At 43.6% G+C, this 21,005-nt stretch overlaps 1 protein-coding gene across 1 annotated transcript in view; it reads left to right on the forward strand.

The window, feature by feature from the left end:
• Positions 1-21,005, forward strand: part of ADAMTS17 (ADAM metallopeptidase with thrombospondin type 1 motif 17) — a 189,044-nt gene that overhangs the window by 153,457 nt on the left and 14,582 nt on the right. The window contains 4 exon segments of the mRNA XM_081171354.1: positions 475-482; positions 484-611; positions 7,057-7,261; positions 13,830-13,982. Of these exon segments, the coding sequence (XP_081027480.1) occupies positions 475-482; positions 484-611; positions 7,057-7,261; positions 13,830-13,982 (494 nt within the window).

Here is a 21,005-nt window from a genome sequence, read left to right on the forward strand (position 1 = left end):
TGTTGTAACCTTTCCTCATAGGGGAATCCTCAATCCCCTTGATCAGATCATGCACAGCAAGTTCTCTCCCATCTGAATCCTTAACTGAAGCATTTCAGAATTGAAGAAGAAAAGCTTTTCTAAAACAACAGTAACAACACTGTAGCAGACAGATACCAGGCCTCGGAGCTGAGAAAGCCCATTCCAAATTAGCGAGCTTCAAAGGCTCCCAGATAATGGATATGGGTGAAATTAGATTCAACCGCTCAGAAGAGTTATCTTGCAGTGTTCTTTGGCTTGGAGTCCCATATCCGCGGGGTGTTCCTGGGAAAGTAGCCATGTTGGAAGATAGGGACATGTTCACAACCAAGTGGAATTCAGCAAACAAGACATTTCTTTTAGTGATATTTAAGAAATCAGATTGCCTCTGAAGAAAAAGAAATATTTAGATAATTTAATGAATTAAATACACCGCCACCCCCATTTTGCATCCAGGAGAACTGTAAAACCATTGTGTCCTGCACGCGGGTTGTTAACAAGACTATGATACTGGTGAACGACAGTGCCTGCCAGCGGGTGACCCGTCCCGAGCCTCAGGTCAGAAGATGTAATGTGCACCCCTGCCAGTCAAGGTAAGGATTGCATTACAGTCGTCACAAACTTTTTCATATACAAAGGTTCATATTGCATTGTAGTCTCCCGTGCACTATTTATGTGATTGCATGAGCATTGTAAATGCAACAGAGAAAGCACAAATAAGGCATTTGTAATAGAATTGAGCCTTCTCGCCAATGCAGGTTTTATACTTATACATTAAAAACTGTTTAAGCCTCATTTATAACACCCCTGGAGCTGCATGGAACTGCATCCAAATTCCTATTTTTCCAAGCATACCAATCTACAAATGCATTTGTGCATCTTTGCCTTGTTCAGCCATAAAGCTCCTTTTCTACTTATTTGGTAGATCTGCACACCCAACCTCTCTTTTTTACTCTACTGGGGGGTATAATGACTTGATATTTTAATTCTTAAACATCATTGATCCAACATACCCAAGGGCCGCTTCTGAGAGTCACACAAGAAAGGGTGTTGGGAGATCATAGAATGTGCATTTTTTTTACACATTATTTGGTTGGTGAACCACGTCACAGAATTTGTACAAGTGTGAATTTTGAAAGATGGCTTTTTTCCAATTTTCATATTGCTTCAGGAAGTGCAAATTAGGTAGATTCACCTTTAAATGAAAACTGAATTGAATTTCTCTCCCATCCTTATTTGAAACCCCAGGGAGCCGGAGTGTGGGAAATGATGAGCTAAATGGACCAATGGATTAGTTGCCAGACAGCTTCTTAAAGAGCATAATGTTTCTGGAGCGGCACAAAAATGAGAGAGATTAACAGAGCCCTTCCATTCCCTATGTTTTATTGTGATCCTTCAATAACATCTTTGTGCCATGTCAGGAAAGCCAGGACCCCTAAGCCAAGTTGCCTCTGAGATGGTAATCCTGTGCCTGGACTGTACCACTTAAGTTTGCAGGTGGGGGTTTACATAGATAAGTACTCTTCCATTTAGAAAAACGTCTTGCACATAAGAAACTGAATGTATTTGCTACCTCATTATAGAGAAGGTATTTGCTGTGGTTGTCTCTAAATCCCCTGGTGACTTGCCAAGTCCATACATTGCTCATATATGGTCAGAGGCTTCTTTTCTTTACTAGGGACTAGCTTAGTCTGGGCAGTCTGCTTGTGTTTAAGGTAGGCCTGTGTCAGTTAGGTTCTAGTTATTTCTGGTGTTAAAATTAATTAAAACTGGTTGGTCTTAAGTGGATGCTTGTCATTTGTGGGGGTGTTCAGCCACCCTCCTCTCAAGCCTTCACGGCAGTATAGATTTCTAGGCAAATTGAGAGAAAAATATCCAAAAGAATCATTGACAGAGAGGTAAACCAGCTGAAGAAAAATAATCTGGTCTCTCTGAAAGAGTTGCAAAAGGGAAAAACACATCATTGAAAAAGATCTGTAAAGCTTGAAACATGTCAGGTCATTCTCTAAAAATAAATCCAGCTTTCCGCAGCACCTTTTGGGCCTTTTCTGTTTGCCATGGAGTGGTCCAACTCTGGTTTCTGGTCTGTGTGGATTTCTAGCCCACCTGAAGAAGCTCATGGAACCGCCTGCCTGTGCCATTTCTGACCCCCAAACTTTCATTTTCCTTTCGCTAGCCCACAGGCAAAAAAAAAAGTCAGGGTTGATCCAAGGGTGGTGGCAACCCAGCCCAGTTTTGTTGAGAAAGGGAAGTCTAAATTGCCTTACTCTATGGATTTTAATCCTTCCCCTTAATATAATTCCAGAACTGCTGCTTTTGGTTTGGAGTTCCTGAGCCAATTTAGAGTTACAATAAAGGGCCATTATCCTCGGCTGGACAACTAGAGTGTGCGGCTCTCATTGGTTCGTTTTGCCACCAGCACCATGGCAACCAACAACCACACAGTGCTTCACATCCAAGCAGGCCACGCCTCTCCCTCTCTCCTAACATTTTCTCGCTCCCTCCAGGTCGACCACACATTCACACTTCGGAAGCTGCCAAATGGAAACGTTTTCCGAAGCACATTCTCTAAGTCTCTGTAGAATTTAAATTTCCATTAGTGTTTGCCCACCCAGATATTAGAAATGCATGCTTGGCATACTCTCTGACCGAGAACATCTTAAAGAGACCTTTCTCTTTCACCATGACTATAGTTTATTTTGGTTTTTTTTAAAGAAAGAAGCTCTGGGTTTGCTTTCAGAGTTCAAGCGGAATTATTATAGCGTTGTTGCAAGAACTTCTCCTGTTTTCTACATTGAGCTCTGCTCTCTGGTTCTCATAAGAGCTACCGCTTTGATTTCTCTGTAGTTTGGCCTGCTATTTGACATTGTTGCTACCAGAAATTCACATGGTCATTCTTGGGATGAGATGGGAGAATCTGTCAGTTCCGCTTTTCTGTTTCTCGTTTTTCCAATCTTAAATTCAGTTCTCTACAATTCTGCAACAGTAAAAGTCCGTAAAAGTCATCAGCATTCTTTATTGTAAATTTCTCCAAACATACAAGTGTTTGTATTCAATTTTGCCTAATATATACACTTTTGCAATGCAGTTTTTGTGTGTTGTTTTCCCTAATGCATTCCTCAGTATGTTCATTATTGTCCATGCTATTTAGCTAGAGAACTGCATTGCAAAATTTGCGTAGTGTGTACTTCAGAGAATGACTGTGATTTGGTAGATAAATTGAGAAATTCAAACTTTATAAGGGATGCTGAGGAGTCAAAGGGGATATGAAGGAGAGAGGGCTGATGCCCTACACACTTTAATCTACTTTAATCTGTAGAATTTCTGCTTTGCCTCCTCTTCCCACCATCTGAAATTTGGCATGTGATGATGGGAGGCAGGACCACCTCTGCTGTGCCAGCTTGTTGTTAGTGGAACTTTAAAAAAATCTGCTTATGCTGTTTAAGTTGGTGTATTTTATTTTTAATGCTGGACTTTTAACTTTCTGTGCAATTTGTTGTTTTCTTAGCATATTCCTATTTATTGCATTTATTGTATTTACTTCTGATGCTGATCTGAGAGCTTGGTCTGAAGAGTGGCAAATGAAGTTTAAATAAATAAAAACCAACCAGCATAAACAGACATTCTGATTAGTTATCTCTAAGAGAGAATTTTCAGCATCCCCAGCAAAGTGTCATTCCCAGAATTCTTTGAGGAAGACTAGAATACTTGGAATTGCCGTACTGAAAACAATATTAGTGTTTGAATCCTCAAAGAGGCAGAGTTCTACAAACCGTCTGAAAGAGTTCCATGTTCCAATAATTCCACTCAAAACTGGTGAGAAAATTGTTTTTTATAATTTATCAGCAATTTGAAGATCTTGCTCCCCTAGCCAAACAGTTTCCTGCCTCTTTTTTCTTCCCCCTTTGTAAAATCAGTTTTATAAAAACATTTTTAAAATGCTCATTAAAAAAAATTAGAAAGTGGCGCTAAAAAGATGGTTGACACAGTGTCGGTGTAAATTTGTCCTTAACAAAGTTAAAACTCAAGTTATTCCACAACCACCCCCGTGCGTGTTGCAGCTTTGTACCGAGTTCATAAAAGGACACTTATGCCGGACCTGGACAAGAGTGCAGTCTGGGTTGTCCATTTTCCCATCTGTCATTGTACTGAATTCCTGGCTCGTCTCATGCCCGTCTTCCTGTTTCCTTACAGACCACCGAACTGGAAAAGAAAGTGAGAGGCTGTCTCCTTTCTGATTCCTCCCATTCCTTTCCCCTTTAAGTGAGGTCACAGCCTCCTTTTTCTCAGGACTGTATGGTGTGCGGTCGAACTGTCAGTTTTGGAGGCAAACAACCAGGGTGGCTCCTACCAAGTTTTTCACTCCTTTCATCTCTACTGTTCTTCGCTCTCAATCCTTTTCTCTCCTTTCTTTGGCAATAGCTATAGATCACAGGGAGATTACAATGCCGTTGCTAGACTTAATTCAGCAGGGCCTGGACAGCAGCCATGCCTGCTCCTGGAGAGGACAGTAAATTAGTAAAGCAGTCCCTCTCTTTCCCCTTCCCAGCTTCATCTCACCACCCCTGTCTGATTGGGACTTTCAGTCAATGACATATTTAACAACACATCTGTAATTTGTGCTTCAGTGCTTAAATAGTGGCCTGTGGGTGTCCTTTTTATTGCATATTCATGATTATTTGTGCTCATGATGCTATCAGGGCTGTCACACGGGTTCCCACTTTCATTATGGTTTGCACCTGCAAAAGTTTTGGTGCAGTCACACTGCTTCATTTCCACTCAGTGCATTTCAGTGCATTTATTTTTTATATATACAGTGGTACCTCAGGTTAAGTACTTAATTCATTCCGGAGGTCTGTTCTTAACCTGAAACTGTTCTTAACCTGAAGCACCATTTTAGCTGATGGGGCCTCCTGCTGCCGCCGTGCCACCGGAGCACGATTTCTGTTCTCATCCTGAAGCAAAGTTCTTAACCCGAGGTACTTTTTCTGGGTTAGTGGAGTCTGTAACCTGAAGCGTATGTAACCTGAAGCGTATGTAACCCGAGGTACCACTGTACCACAAAGTTTCTGGTTTATTTTTGTTTTGCTTTTATGGTGCTGTAGCCTCTCCAGACAACAGTATTGTGGCAGCATGGGGGAAGCATCTCAGGGCAACTAATAAAGCAGAATAATTTCAGCACTGCAGCACTGTGTGTGTGTGTGTCAGTAACATGTTGCAGAATACTCCCAGGCTTTTTTAAAAAAAAAAAATCAGTCTGGAGGGGCCCTCAGTGCCTTGGCATCAGGTTGCAAAGATTAGTTTGGTTGGGAGGCAAATCAAGTTGACAAGTCTGAAAGACAGACCAGGATTCCAACTTCCTGAAAAAAGGGTGCTGTGATTGCCACCTCCCTCCCCCTCCTCATGCATTTTTCATGTTCACACAGGGCTATTGTTCCAGCTCTTCACTTTGACGAGGAATTCCTGTAATTACAGAGGGGATCTTCCTCTGTGACAGGTCATAGGAAGCACTTAGCAGAGATGCCATATAGGCATTTATCAAATACATTCCTCTTTCCTTGATTCTTCCCATGACCTCCAACTCAGAGTCACTCTCAAAAAGTTCCATTCTGCTGCTCAGGTCTCAACAAAATAGCAATTAGTTATATGGGGTGATTGGAAGGGCAGACTGACAAAAGGGTCTGTAGAGTCCATATCTCTGGGGACAAGCAGTTATATTTCACAGCACCTGGGAATGTAAGGCAACGGGATTTTTCATTGTGAGCTGATCATAATGTGAATCTTATTTGCAATCTTATTTGCAAATAGCTGTGCACTATTTGTGTCAATTGTTTAAACAAAGCAGATGACATAATTGCCAAGTGTCCCCTGGTGGTTCTCTTTTCCTCTTCATACTCTGACCTCATCACTCCTGAAATCTCCTCTTGTTCTTTTTACTTTTCTGATGGTTTGACCCCTCTTGATGGTTTTAGTTGGTCTGCTCAGATATCACAGCTAGAAGCAGAGGAATCCTGGCCCTCTTGGATTAGCTCATGCCACAGAAAAGCTAGCATTAGCAGCTGAGCATCAAAGGGGGCATGGAGACCTTTAGAATTGGATGTTCAGTGCCCATGAGCAACTTTGCTTCGGTTAAACAGCATAACCATGGTCTGCAAGCCACAGGCTTCCAAATGACCCTTGGTATAAATGGCTTGGGTGGTTTTTATATAACTTATTTGCTTAGTGAAAAGAGACGGGCAACACTTGCTGTTAACTTACGTGATTATATAGTTATCATTAAGGCACTTAAATTGCAAGCAATTTGCATCACTAAATAGGTACAGTGGTACCTCGGGTTACATACGCTTCAGGTTACAGACTCCGCTAACCCAGAAATAGTACTTCAGGTTAAGAACTTTGCTTCAGGATGAGAACAGAAATCGTGCTCCGGCGGCGCAGCAGCAGGAGGAGGCCCCATTAGCTAAAGTGGTGCTTCAGATTAAGAACAGTTTCAGGTTAAGTACGAACCTCCAGAACAAATTAAGTGCTTAACCCGAGGTATCACTGTATACAGATCTAGCTCAAGGATTTGAGCTGCAGAAAGAGGGCACCCCAGAACCCCCTGCAAGTTTAGTTCTGAGGTGCATTGCCTGTAAGGGGAACTGGCCATGCCAAAAGCATTCCTGTCTTTAAACCAGCTTACACAAGGTAGGAGGACACTTTTATCTGGGCCCAAGGAAGAAAGGATTACTAATATGCATGTAGTGTGCTTCAGTAACCCTGACTTGGAAAAGAACATCAAGGTTATTTAGGTTGTTGTCCTGCATAATCTTCCACCACCAAGAAATTGCAGGGGTTGCTTGTGTCAAGATTTAAAACCTCTTAATTCTGCATTAAAAATGTTTCAAATAATAAAAACCTTGGACACAGGTTGGTGGTGCCTGACACCCACGCAGGGTAGGCACAAGAGGCAGTGATTGATGAGTGGCTTTGTATAAACACCTTGTGCCTCAAAGGGCTGTGTCCCTATTGAATCCCTTTTCTCTCTTTTCTTAACAGGTGGGTGGCTGGGCAGTGGAGCTCTTGCTCTGCAACCTGTTCCAAAGGCATCCAGATCCGAGAAGTGGCATGTGTCTATCAGCTGCAGAATGGCACCTATGTCAACACTAGGGATCTTTACTGCCTCGGCCCGAAGCCAACACCAATTCAAAGCTGTGAAGGTCGAGACTGCCTTTCCATATGGGAAGCATCGGAGTGGTCTAAGGTAAAGAAGTCTTGGTGGGAGGAAAAGGACAGAAATTCCACAATAAAAACCCCAAATTGGAGTCTACTAAACATGAGCAAATCCTACTTCATGTGATCCATAATTAACCTATTTTTAAAGATAAATATCAAAGGGGCATTTTGTGGAAGTCTTAAATTTAATATTTTTTCCCCAGACTACTAAGAATCAGTGTTTTCTAGCCAGGATTAGCCAATGTGGTGCCCTCCAGATGTTGTTGGACTACGACTCCCTAATCCTTCTGGCCACTGCCTATGCTGGCTGGGGCTCATGGAAGTTGTAGTCCAACAATACCCAGAGAGCAGCACATTGACTACCCTGATGTAGGTGCTTTTACATGCCCCAAATAGCACCTGCAAAAGCAGATTCCCAGAATCCAGTTCCGGGACCTAGGGTTGGGACATATCCAATGGCACCTCCTGAAGCAGCTCAAATTGGTGGGGTTTGCCCCCATGAAGAGAAAGAAGAAAAAGAGTTTGGATTTGATATCCCGCTTTATCACTACCCTAAGGAGTCTCAAAGCAGCTAACATTCTCCTTTCCCTTCCTCCCCCACAACAAACACTCTGTGAGGTGAGTGGGGCTGAGACACTTCAGAGAAGTGTGACTGGCCCAAGGTCACCCAGCAGCTGCATGTGGAGGAGCAGGGAATCGAACCTGGTTCACCAGAATACGAGACTACCGCTCTTAATCACTATACCACACTGGCACATGCATCCATACTATATCATATGATGAGTTTGAGTTCACAAAAGCTTATGCCATTATAAATTTGTTCGTCTTTAAGGTGCCACAAGAATCTTTTCTTGTTTAGGTGGTTCAAGAAGTACATTCCAGAATTTTCTTCAGGCCAGCAGCACACTTATAACACCATCCAGGGGTGTAAAACTAGTCAGTCACCATGCAACAGAGCCAAATGCCCTAGGTGTATTCACAGAGTCGTTTTCTCAACACACAGTGACTCTGTATGTATTAGGAAAAGCAGGCAGTGATTGATGTAAGACCAATTTTAGTAACACGGGTTCAATACTTCTCCCCACTCCCCACTGTTCTTCTGCTGTGTATCTACCAAAACTTGCTATTTTGCCTTGTTTGCTCAAGGTTGTGTCAATGAGTCTTGTGATTGCTTTCAGGAAAATAGATTTTAGGAATATCGCTGCCAAGAGGTTATTTCCACAAAAGTAATATTGTGACTTTTAACAACATTGAGTCCTACCACTAGCTCTGCATAATCTTTTACAGTATAGTTCATATTTTGCAGCTGGCATTATTGAGTTCCTATCACAAAAACCTTTAAAGGTATTTTCTAGCTCTTTCACAGGCTTAGAAGGGTGAAGGATCAGCTGAATGTTTAATATAATGAGTGCCTTGGTTGCTTTCGGACTCCTGTCTAAATTAAATGAGCAAAGCTCCTTAATTAAGTGTGTGCATGGCATTGGGTTTCAGGGTTAGCCAATCCTTAGCTTCTAAGTATCTGCATCTTGAATTTGTTCCACAAATATGAATTGTGCTATGTGAGAGATTCATCAGATAAAGGATCCAGCTAAACCACTTCTTTGCAATACCTGTACATGGTTTTTTAATAACGTTAAAGTGAGAGGTGTGTTTTCCTTTAATCAATTTTGTGTCTTGATTGGTAAATGTAAACCAGTTGTTTTGTTAAAAAAAAGTCTCAGATAGGCATTTGCTGTTAATTGACCTAATGCTGCATGTTGCTGCGAAGGAGAATAATTGTTACGTCATTTTAAGTATATTGTACATGGTTAATACAGTTTACTTGTAGCATGTATAATCTTAAAATGAAATAATAATCTCAAATCTCAATGGTGCTGATGGAAATTCCTGTATATTTCACATGAATTGCTTTGGGTTTTTCTGGCTGCCAAACTTGAATAAAATGCAAAATATAATCTGGTTTTTAGTCAACCTATTACGTTCCTAAATCATAAAGCAAAGGTTCACTTTCATTGTGGAGAAAAATAATGAATTCTTACTTTAATGGGGCACAGTAGCAATTTTTTGAGATGATGCATTGCTCCACCACATTCAGTGGACTGACATATATGAAGAGGAATGTGTGGATCTGGTCCTACTTTATATAGTCATTAGTAAGATTCCCTGCTTCTGCTTTTCAGGGCCTTTTAAGTTCTGGTTATGTTTAAGGGAAAGGGCCATAACTCAGTTCTTTGCATGCTGACAGCCCTGGTTCAGACCTTGGCATCTCCCATTAAAAGGATCTCAGGTTGCGGGGCTGAAAAAGACCTTTGTCTTGACTACATACATTAACAAATGAAATGCATCAGCCCTGCTAGTACCAGTCTGAAAAAATCTGCTTATACTTCTCGTGCATAAACTTTGCAAAAGCCAGACAAGTTTCCAGCAGGGCTGACTTGTCACCCCAAGTGGTTGGGCACAACTCTCCGCTTGCACACATTTACACAATCCAAGAGGGTCTCATCAGGATTCCTTTCCACAGGTCAGAATATGTATTATATTGTAAGTCACTTTGAGTTTGCTTTTTTATTTTTTAAAAAAAGCAACTCGTAAGTGCAACCATGGAAAAGAGAAAGAAGAAATACCACGGCCAGCTCCATAGATTAACAAAGCCGGGCATTTGGCAAGGTCCTAAGACTATCAGAAGACCCACTGCCCTCCCTGCCTACCATTCTTATATTGCACAGAGTAACCAGTAAGTTCTGATGCAGCAAAGGAGAATTCTCAGTTTTCATGTCTTGCCTCTTCTGACTTGAGGAGACCTACAGAGGGTGCCGTGCCCAAGGACCAACAGAATCCTAGAATTCAATCAGAAACATGTGCCCCAACATTTTCTGCTATACTGCAAGGCATTTTGGGGCACATCTCTGTTATCATATGCTGAGAATTTTCACATTCCCCAAAATGACACTTGTTGCGCCCAGTGATTACAGTGCAGTCTGGCTGGTCCTGATTTCCTGTTTTAGAGGAGGAGACTAAAGCAGCTGGCAAGCCTTTTGAATCCTTTCCTGTCTTGTGTTTTAATGCTGCTCCACAGCACCAAGTTATTCAGCCTCCCTCTTTTTTTTTTTTTTTTTTGAGGATGGTTACATCTGGTCACTCATTTCAAGACCAGCTGCTGAGTTTCACCATCCTTACAATCTTAAGGAATCTTTCCCAGTAGCCAGCAGAATTCTATTCTTGCTTTCACACTATGAAGATGTTACTTTCCATAAGGGGGTCATGCAATGAGCAGCCATAAATTAAGTGGAAGACTTCCCAGATTTTCTTCTTCTTCAATAAGTCACTTTGCAGTTGCTGTGAAGTATTTCAAAGCATGTCTGTTTGCTTGCCAGCTCATAAACACTTGTCATTCATGTCCTTAACAGGGTCAACAGGTCATGACTGCCTGGATTGTATTTTTTTAAGATGATTAGACAGGCATGCTGAGATCTGCCCGTTTATTGTAACGTATATCAAGTTGAGTCCTGTTTCCATCCTAGACCCCCTAAATAGAGAAACTTATTGGAGCGCATTCAAAAGATCTCATGGAGTATCTCATATCTCCAACTATTTATTCAGTGTCAAGTCCACAGTTTCTTCTGTGCTGATCCCTTGAAGGGTGTGTGTGTGAAGATTGATGCTCCAGAAAAAGTTAGCGTTTTTATTAGGACTGAGCAGTTTCGTGAACATTTTCCGCAGTGTCAAAAAGCACCATAACTGCTTGGCAATGTTGCTTACTCGCTTATTTGACAAATATTATCCTGAATAGTCTTTGTTTGCCTTTAGTGACATCATCATATTCCTGATTGGCTAGAAATACTCATGTGACAAGGGCTGGAAGCATTACTCTCACTCTCTTTTTTCATAATAATTTTTATTAGTTTTCAATTAGTCCAATAATAACCTTATTATAACAATACCAATCATAATACAATTATTAATACTAATTGTTCAACACAAAATTATATAATTTAGATAAAGTGACCCCCTGCATGCTAGATTTGATGGTTTGATAATTTTCTTTATTTCTGCATTCCAAAATCTTATTCATTTCAATTGCATTCCGGTCATAATAATCCCCTATATAACAACTGCAATATTAATAACTCCTATTTGTGTTGATGCATCAAATGATTTGTAAAACTACAAGTGAGGAACTCAAACTATATCCTTGTTCTTCCTGTGTGTGGAAATTATTCTGTCCATTATGTTTCTTGCTGTCCTTGTAAGACAGCAAGTCCCCTGGTTGTTGCTGTTATCCGTCCTTGTAAGACAGCAAGTCCCCTGCTTGTTGCTGTTATCCGTCATGCCTTGGGTGAAGCTGATATCCCATTGTTGTTTCAGAAATTTCTCCATTGCTCTGTCCCGTGCTTCACAGACTCCTTTCATCGTTCCTTCCAGCTCAAGATATATAAGCAATTATACTTCCAATTAAATTAAATTAAATTCCAAGTCCTCTTAGCGTTATTCATTTGACTTTGTAAATAATAAAGGGGAAGAGTCAGCTCTAAGTTTCCATCATAAACCTTTTGCAAAATAGAGCTTCCCTCCCTTTTCCCTTTTTTTTACACACACAGTTCCGTTTGATGTTATATTCCATATTTATAATCCAATTTCTTCCATACTCGCTTGTACAAATATAATCTAAACTAACATTCAGAGGAGGGTTGCTGAATCATAAACGTAGAGAAGAAAACTTTAAATAAAGAAACCATAGGCTCCCCTCCCACCCCACCGTCTTGCACTGAATGAAGTCTTATCCAAGTTCAAACCTTAAAGTCTTTGCAGTTGGTTTGTTCCACAGTTTGTGATCCCATCTCTTCTAGCACGTGCCTGTACTTTAGTCCAATTAAGCTCCAATTAACAGGAGAACCTCTGCTTCTTAATGGCGACTTTGGAAGGTTTTCGGCAGGCGAAGTGCTTTTGCACTCAGCGCCTCCCGGAACCCCACATTTCTTGCTGGAGCGAGAACCAGGTACCAAGACAAACTGCAAGTGAAGCCTGTTTCCCCACCCCCTCCATCACTGGGGGGAATTTGCAAGGAAATTACCCTCAACCATCCTTGCTTTTCCTTTGCCAACAATCTCCTGCTATCATGGGGGAGAGTAGAACCAGAAGCCAGCATTACTCTCACTCTTAATGAGCTGTATTTGCTCTCTGTGATGTCAACATGTAAGCCAATCTGGTTGGCTGCATAGTGTTGTGACCTCACCACATTTAGTATATGAGCTTTGATTGGCTAGAACCGTCCTATAGAATTCTCAACCGAAATTAAATAAACAAAATACCAAAAAGCAGAAGAGGGAGACAGGGAAAACAAAGTGAATACATTGTGCATGATCAAGGGTATGGGTGAAAATATTTTATCTCCCTGCCCCAAAGCTAGAAATTTTGGCCTGAAAAGCGGAACAGGCAATCACTTGGCACAGTTCTAGATTTTATCTTGATGGATACATTGATGGATTTTCAATGTATGTGGCAAGACAAGTAACATAGTCTTTGGCAGAAGAGGAACTGCGACAGAATGGATACAGTACTGCATGTGACAAATAAATGCTTCTTACATCCCTAGTTGCATGTGTTCAGGAAGGCCTATGCAAAAGCTACTGCTTATGAGTAGGCGTTTCGTGTGAACAGGATCCCTGATTGTGTGGATGTCCCAAGGATACAAAGCCCCTATGTAGCAAGCAGGAGCTTGCACTGTGCATAGAACCATGTGCACATGTGGTTGTTGAAAGAAGCTGTGACATCGGGGACAGAGCTAAATATTCAGCCATGTTCCACACTTTTCCCTGCTAATGCCCTACACCAGAAGTTCACAAGCTGATCTGTAGCCCGCCAGTGATCCATGAACTTCAATGAGGTGGTTTCATGATGTGTCCACATTAAACATTTGTATTGGTTTTATGTGTTTTTATTGTTTCCTTTATGTCACAGATTGCATTACAGTTTGAATTTAAAATGTGGCTCGCAATATTTTAAGTCTGAAATATTATTAAGCTCAGTTTTCCTTCCAATATTATCTGCCAGTCAAACTAATTTAGAATCAGCCCTGGTGTGTAGCATACCCCCCCCTTGTTTTTGCACATTTAAAATGAAGGTTTAACAACTGTATTGGTGAAACTCCACCTCACCCCATAATGGGGAATGTATTGATAACAGCGCTAGTTGTCTTCATACACACCATACATTTAAAGCATGCACACACACTGCAGCACACTGGGAACTGCAGTTTGCTTCTCACAGGTTTATAATTCCCACCCTTAACAGATGGCAGTTTCCAGGATTCTTGGTGTGTGTGTGTGTGCTTTAAATGTCCTTTGAAGATATGCTGTGTACATAGCCTTGGATGGATGATGGCTAGAGTTAATGTCAAACATCAATCTCCCACCAATATGCCCACAATCTCCCAGTCAAAATTTTATGAAGATTCTTGTGAGAAACATTTGGGAAAGCAGAACTCTTTACATCTGAAACCACTTAGGAAAAACTTGTTGGCAACAATAGATTTTTGCTCCGTTTTCATCCAAGTCAGTTTTCATCAGCAACCAATGATTGTGCCCATTGCTTTGCAGTGCTCGTCCAACTGTGGGCAGGGGAAGAAGAAGAGAACTGTCACATGCACCAACCCCCAAGGGAAGTGTGATTCAGCCACTAGGCCGAGGGATGAGGAAGAGTGCGAGGATTACACGGGCTGTTATGAGTGGAAAACAGGAGACTGGTCCAAGGTAAGGCCATGCTTTCAGCCCTGTATGGAGCCTTAATTCAGTAGAGCAGATACGGCCACTGGTTATCTGCGTGCTGCTTGCTGCCTGCTGCCCAGGAAGACTCCCCTGAGTGAGTGCTTGTGGGCCCTGCTTTTGCCACTTACCATCTGGCCCGGGGCGGGGCCTGGGGCCTCACAAGGACTGCGTGCTGCTTGCGGCCTGCTGCCCAGGAAGACTCCCCTGAGTGAGTGCTTGTGGGCCCTGCTTTTGCCACTTACCATCTGGCCTGGGGCGGGGCCTGGGGCCTCATAAGGACTGCGTGCTGCTTGCTGCCTGCTGCCCAGGAGGAGTCCCCTGAGTGAGTGCCTGAGGGCCCTGCTCCTCCCTGCCACTTACCACCTGGCCCGGGGCGGGGCCTGACAGGCCTCACTAGGACAGTTGTTACTGCCGGAGAGGCACAGAGTGTTTTTAAAATGTTTTTTAAAAATTTTCTTTGGATTTTTTGTATGTGGGGGGTGGGGGTGGGATGGATGTTTGGTTGGGCTTGGGGAAGTATTATTTTTTTTATTTTGATGTTTTTGTAATTTTTACATTTTTTTGTTTGTATTGTTTTATTGGTTTTGTTTGTTTGTTTAAGGTGTTATTTTGTTTTTAGGGGGAGGGTTCAGGGCTGCCGGGGAGTGGGCCCCAGCCCACAAAATGGCTGGGGCATGTTCCACAGGGGGGGATGCACTGGGACAACCGATCTCAGTGATCACGGGTAGGAGGAGGAGTTACGCTAAGACCAGACCATGTCATTACAGAGGAGGCAGGTTTAGTCGTTGTCTGAGGACTATCCCTGCCTCCGGGTCTGGTCCTGTCCGGATGGATACTAGAATCAGCAAGGGATACCCACGTGACCTGAAGGTGCTGCTGTGCAATGCCAGGTCAATGATTCGTAAGACCACTGCCATCCATGACTTGATCATGGATGGAGGATTTGACCTGGCATGTGTAACAGAGACTTGGTTGGATGAAGCAGATGGGCCTGTCCTTGCCGCTGCTTGTCCACCAGGTTTCTCTTACGCACAGCAACCCAGGTCACGTGGGCGGGGAGGGGGGGTTGCAGTGATTTTTAGGAAGTCATTAGTTTGCACCAGGCGTCCTATTGGGAAGACCCAGTTTTCTGAGTGCATGTTCTGGAAGTTGGGCAATAGGGGCAGTACAGGATTCCTTTTGGTGTACCGACCTCCCCGCTGCACCAAGGATTCCCTGCCCGAGCTGCTTCAGGTCGTGGCGGATGTTCTCCTGGAGACACCTAGCCTGGTCGTCCTAGGGGATTTTAACATCCATGCCGACACGACCTTACAAGGGGCCGCTCGGGACTTCGTGGAAAGCATGGCCTCCATGGGGCTGTCCCTGAATAAGTCTGGCCCAACCCATAGCCGTGGACATGCCTTGGACCTGGTGTTTACCTCTATGGATGTTGGTGATCTGACACTAAGTAAAAGCGAAATGAAAGAAGTGCCATGGTCAGATCACTTCCTGGTGCAACTGGACTTCTCTGCGACCCATCCCCTCTGCAGGGAGGTGGGACCAATTTGGATGGTCCGCCCCTGCCACTTAATGGATCCAAATGGTTTCCAGAGAGTGGTAGGGGATGCTTTATCCCATGTTGATGGCCTTTCAGCCGATTCCCTGGTGGCCCGCTGGAATGTGGAGTTAACCAGGGCTATTGACTGTTTGGCTCCGAAGCGCCCTCTCCGATTGCATGGAGCCCGGACAGCCCCGTGGTTTTCCATGGATCTGAGGGCAATGAAACAATCGTTGAGACGGCTAGAGCGCCGGTGGTGGATAACTCATTCCGAATATGACCGGACACAGGTTAGAGCTCAACGTCGAGCCTACCAAGTGGCGATAGCGACGGCGAAGAAGAATTTCTTCACCGCCTCTATTGCATCTGCAGAAAACAGCAGCAGGAGACTTTTTCAGGTGGTTCACAATTTAGCAGAACCACCTGCAACATCGGGGCCCAGTACGGGCCACATGTTCTCCTGCAATGATTTTGCAAAGTTTTTTGCAGATAAAATCGCCCAGATTCGGGAAGAAGTAGACTCCACTGTGGGAGCAGGGCCGGGGCGGGAGAGTGCTAGAGTTCTGTCTAGTCAAGTTGAGTGGGATCAATTTCAATCTGTTACCTCCGAGGATGTGGACAGGCTGCTTGGATGAGTGAAACCAACCACCTGTCTCCTGGATCCTTGCCCATCCTGGCTTATAAAAGCTAGCCGGGAAGGACTGGGCGATGGGCTTCGTGGGGTGGTGAATGCTTCCCTCCGTGAGGGAGCCTTCCCAGACCCGCTGAAAGAGGCGGTTATTAAACCGCTTCTTAAAAAACCATCTTTAGATGCGGCCACGATGGCCAACTATCGCCCAGTCTCAAATCTTCCATTCCTGGGCAAGGTGATTGAGCGAGTGGTTGCTGAACAACTCCAGGCACGCCTGGAAGAAGCGGACCATTTGGATCCCTTCCAGTCGGGATTCAGGCCTCATCATGGGACTGAAACTGCCTTGGTCGCACTGGTTGATGATCTCCGGCGGGCTAGGGACAAAGGTGAGAGCTGTTTCCTAGTTCTGCTGGATCTCTCAGCGGCGTTTGATACCATCGACCATAGCATCCTTCTGGACCGTCTTGAGGGGCTGGGAGCTGGGGGCACTGTTATACAGTGGTTCCGCTCCTTCCTCCTGGGCCGTGTTCAGAAAGTGGTGGTGGGGGATGAGTGTTCAGACCCTTGGGCCCTCACTTGTGGGGTGCCTCAGGGTTCTGTCCTCTCCCCCATGCTTTTTAACATCTATATGAAGCCGCTGGGAGAGATCATCAGGAGGTTTGGGCTGGGTGTTCATCAGTATGCGGATGACACCCAGCTCTACCTCTCTTTTAAATCAGAACCAGTGAAGGCGGTGAAGGTCCTGTGTGAGTGTCTGGAGGCGGTTGGAGGATGGATGGCGGCTAACAGATTGAGGTTGAATCCTGACAAGACAGAAGTACTGTTTTTGGGGGACAGGAGGCGGGCAGGTGTGGAGGATTCCCTGGTCCTGAATGGGGTAACTGTGCCCCTGAAGGACCAGGTGCGCAGCCTGGGAGTCATTTTGGACTCTCAGCTGTCCATGGAGGCACAGGTCAAATCTGTGTCCAGGGCAGCTGTTTACCAGCTCCATCTGGTACGTAGGCTGAGACCCTATCTGCCTGCGGACTGTCTCACCAGAGTGGTGCATGCTCTGGTTATCTCCCGCTTGGACTACTGCAATGCGCTCTACGTGGGGCTACCTTTGAAGGTGACGCGGAAACTACAACTAATCCAGAATGCGGCAGCTAGACTGGTGACTGGGAGCGGCCGCCGAGACCATATAACACCGGTCTTGAAAGACCTGCATTGGCTCCCAGTACGTTTCCGAGCACAATTCAAAGTGTTGGTGCTGACCTTTAAAGCCCTAAACGGCCTCGGTCCAGTATACCTGAAGGAGCGTCTCCACCCCCATCAGTCTGCCCGGACGCTGAGGTCCAGCGCCGAGGGCCTTCTGGCGGTTCCCTCACTGCGAGAAGCAAAGCTACAGGGAACCAGGCAGAGGGCCTTCTCGGTAGTGGCGCCCGCCCTGTGGAACACCCTTCCAGCAGATGTCAAAGCGATAAACAACTATCTGACATTCAGGAGACATCTTAAGGCAGCCCTGTACAGGGAAGTTTTTAACGTGTGACATTTTACTGTATTTTTGGTTTTTATGGAAGCCGCCCAGAGTGGCTGGGGAGGCCCAGCCAGATGGGCGGGGTATAAATAATAAATTATTATTATTATTATTATTATTATTATTATTATTATTATTATTATTATTATTATTATTATCTCTTAGTGACTGTTAACTTTTAGAGAGACCACAAGTCTGTGATGGAGCACATCATTTCCATCCAGAAGGTCTGCCTGAAACCCTGGAGAGCCCCTGGAAATAACTCTACCAACCTCCATCTGTTCCACCACTGCCATTGCAGACGTTCTTCTTTGCTCATCTTAACTCTGTTTTCCAAGGGATCCCTGCTTGAGAATTCTGGTATCCCAGGATGCTCAGGGTGCAAGAGGTTTCCATGGTGTTCTCTTGGCCCAAAACAGCCACACAGAAGCAGGCTTCCTACACAGAATGGAAGGTGTGTCAACAATATTGGGCTGGGTGGACTAATGATCCGATTCGGCATAAAGGCAGCTTCCTGTGGCTCTAAGCCCCTCTACATTTCTTGCTCTCATGTTTGCAGAGGGAACTGTATACACTAATCAAACTGAGGAATCAAAGCTTTTACATGTAGTGCAATATAGCTAAGGAAACACTATTCCCATTGTCTGAGCCAAGGAAATCCAAGGTAAATCATAGAAGCATGAGAAAAATGTAGGAAAATTCAGTTTAGCTCTGTTAAAACTAGGATTGCAAGCATAGATGGAATCTTCAAGAACAGGGTGGAGACGTTGATGGCGTGCCCATGTGAAACTATGCCCCCATAGCTGCTTTATGGTTTCCAAACTCTTGATACTGTGCCCATGTATTATTAGCCACTGAGCCAAGGAGAGGGAGCTGTTCCTCAAAAACCCATCTAGTTAGGAGGACTCGAAATAAATTCTCACAATAGTTTATTGTCACTTCCAAATTCTCAAACTGGGATTGAGCCTACCCCATTGGAACAGGAATTGGTATATTTGGACTGAGATCAGCAACATACATATAAGGCCAAGAAGCCACATTCGTAAATGGGGCTACAGACGACATTTCATTGTTGTGAGGCATTCTTGTTACTTGAATATGTTGGGGATTTTCCTTTTGCAGAGGGTGACTGAATAAATGAGCAGTGAAGTAACAGGAGATGAGCCAAGAGGGAGAGGATTAAAATATGGCTCCCTCTGTGTGGATTGGTGGATCTCTTTAAGATCTTTCCTTCAAGGCCTACCAGAGCACCTTATAAGAAGGCCACATAGTTCAGACGTTCTAACTTTGGCATTCTGGATATGCTGAAACACTTACTGGGGCAGCTGCAGTACAAGCACATCCCTGGGGCTTCATATGATTCCTTTATACATGGGCAGTATGTGACCATATAAATCTGGTTTTGTGGAGTCAAGCAAATGTTAGGTTAAGAAAGTAGAGACTATAGTTAGTGTCACAGATTTACACCTTTTTGTTTCAGCTTTAATTCCCAGGATCCTTTGACAGTTTTGTTCAGTAAGGTGCTGAGAATTCTGTTGTAGAAAGCCAAAAATTATCCCTTTCCAGAATGCAGTGCGGACAAATATTCTGTTAATTTTCCCTTAGTGTATATCAAGTCCCTTTACATTACTGGATTCCATGTTTTCACAAGGAACAGGAATTTCCCAGGAATATTGTATTCTACCTTGGTCATATAAGCCTGTGGAGGGGGGAGGGGAATATTTAAATACTTATTTTATATATCAATGCATCTATTCCTAGACTTATCCTCAAAATACACATTTTTGTATGCATGTCTGCAACTTTTTCTTGAGCCAAGATCCGTATTGCAAGATTTGAAGAAGTGTCAAATCTGATGGATAGTTGCTTTAATGTCTGTGCATAGTCTGGAAGCTTCAAATTAGGTCAATTCACTTAAAAATGCAGTCTGAACAAAATTCTCCCCCATGTCTAGTTAATAGACATATCTTATCTTTGCCCACCTAATGGTCTTTAAACAAAGAAGCTGCTTTTTCCAAAAGAATACACAGAATGCAATTAAAAGCAGACAGGTTCAGTAGCTTCACCTTAGTTTCCAAAAACTAGAGCTGAATTATGTTGTTAGTGACTGAATTCTAGCAAAAAAAAAAACCCCACCTAGTCCATTCTAGGTGAAATTTCCACTTTTGACCTGTTGACAGCAAGGGTGTTTGTGGTCTCAGGTGGCCAAAGTAAGTGTGACTATGGGTCCCTTCAGACTGGTGTGTTATTCTGGGTATATTCTGCAATAATTATTGACACCGAGGGTCAGTGTTGGATTAATTCTGCTTTGTTACGTACTTATTCTACAATGCTTCCCTACGTGACCACATTATTGCTGTCCAGAGAAGCTGGTGCACAACAAAAGGGGATCAGTAACCAACCGTAGAGCATTTGTGATATGAAAAGTTATAGGATTTCAGTAGGAAATTGCAGGATATGCACTGATTGGAAATGAATTAGTATTACTGCTCCCAAACCTCTGCAGGCACAAAGAGCATTGAAAGCAGGGTCATGTATGACTGCCCTGATAGCATCATGAGCACAAATCATCATATGTACAATAAAAAAGGATGGCTGGAGGGGCCCTATATGAACTTGTATCTGAGAAAGGGCCTTCTCACTTATTCACTCCCTGCTAAGCCAATATTTAGGTCACACTGAGAATTTCTATCACCAAATGTTTGGAATTTTGAACATTATATTATTCATAACCTGGAACATAGAACCAGAAGGGCCAGCCAATATAAACAGCCACTGTGTATTAACAGGTGAAATAACATTTTTTGAGGCTTACAAAACAAAAACCCCTCCTCTTCAGGCTATGAATTGACCATAGAGTCTATTTTTCAGAGTGGAGCATATGAAATAGTTGCAGTGCTCTCCAGTTTTTCCCTTCGAACTGTCATAAAGCAGGATTTGAAAAAAGTACAATGACTGACAGCTGTGGATGTGGAACTATGGCAACCAAGGATGGTGCAACTGGCAGCTTATGTTTCTTTCATTTCTGGGCAAGAGCGGAATTCAGCTGATACTAATTCACTGAAATAGCCCTTGGGGCCCTCAAATAATTATCTAAAGCCATCGGTCTCCTATTTCATACTAAAGCCTATGGGTGGAACCCAATGGCTGTTGCTTTGCTGATGGAACACATCCATCAGCAGAAAGAGGGAGGGGGCCATTTTCAGTCATTCCTCCTCCTTCCTGGCAGATAGTCTATATCTGGCTGCAGCCCCCACCCAATCTGTTCTGGAGGGTTAGGGGACTATCCAAGAAGCCATTTGCATGCAGCCTGCTTACAAACAC

Source organism: Podarcis bocagei (genome assembly GCF_964188305.1).
Source record: "Podarcis bocagei genome assembly, chromosome: 14".
NCBI lineage: Eukaryota > Metazoa > Chordata > Lepidosauria > Squamata > Lacertidae > Podarcis > Podarcis bocagei.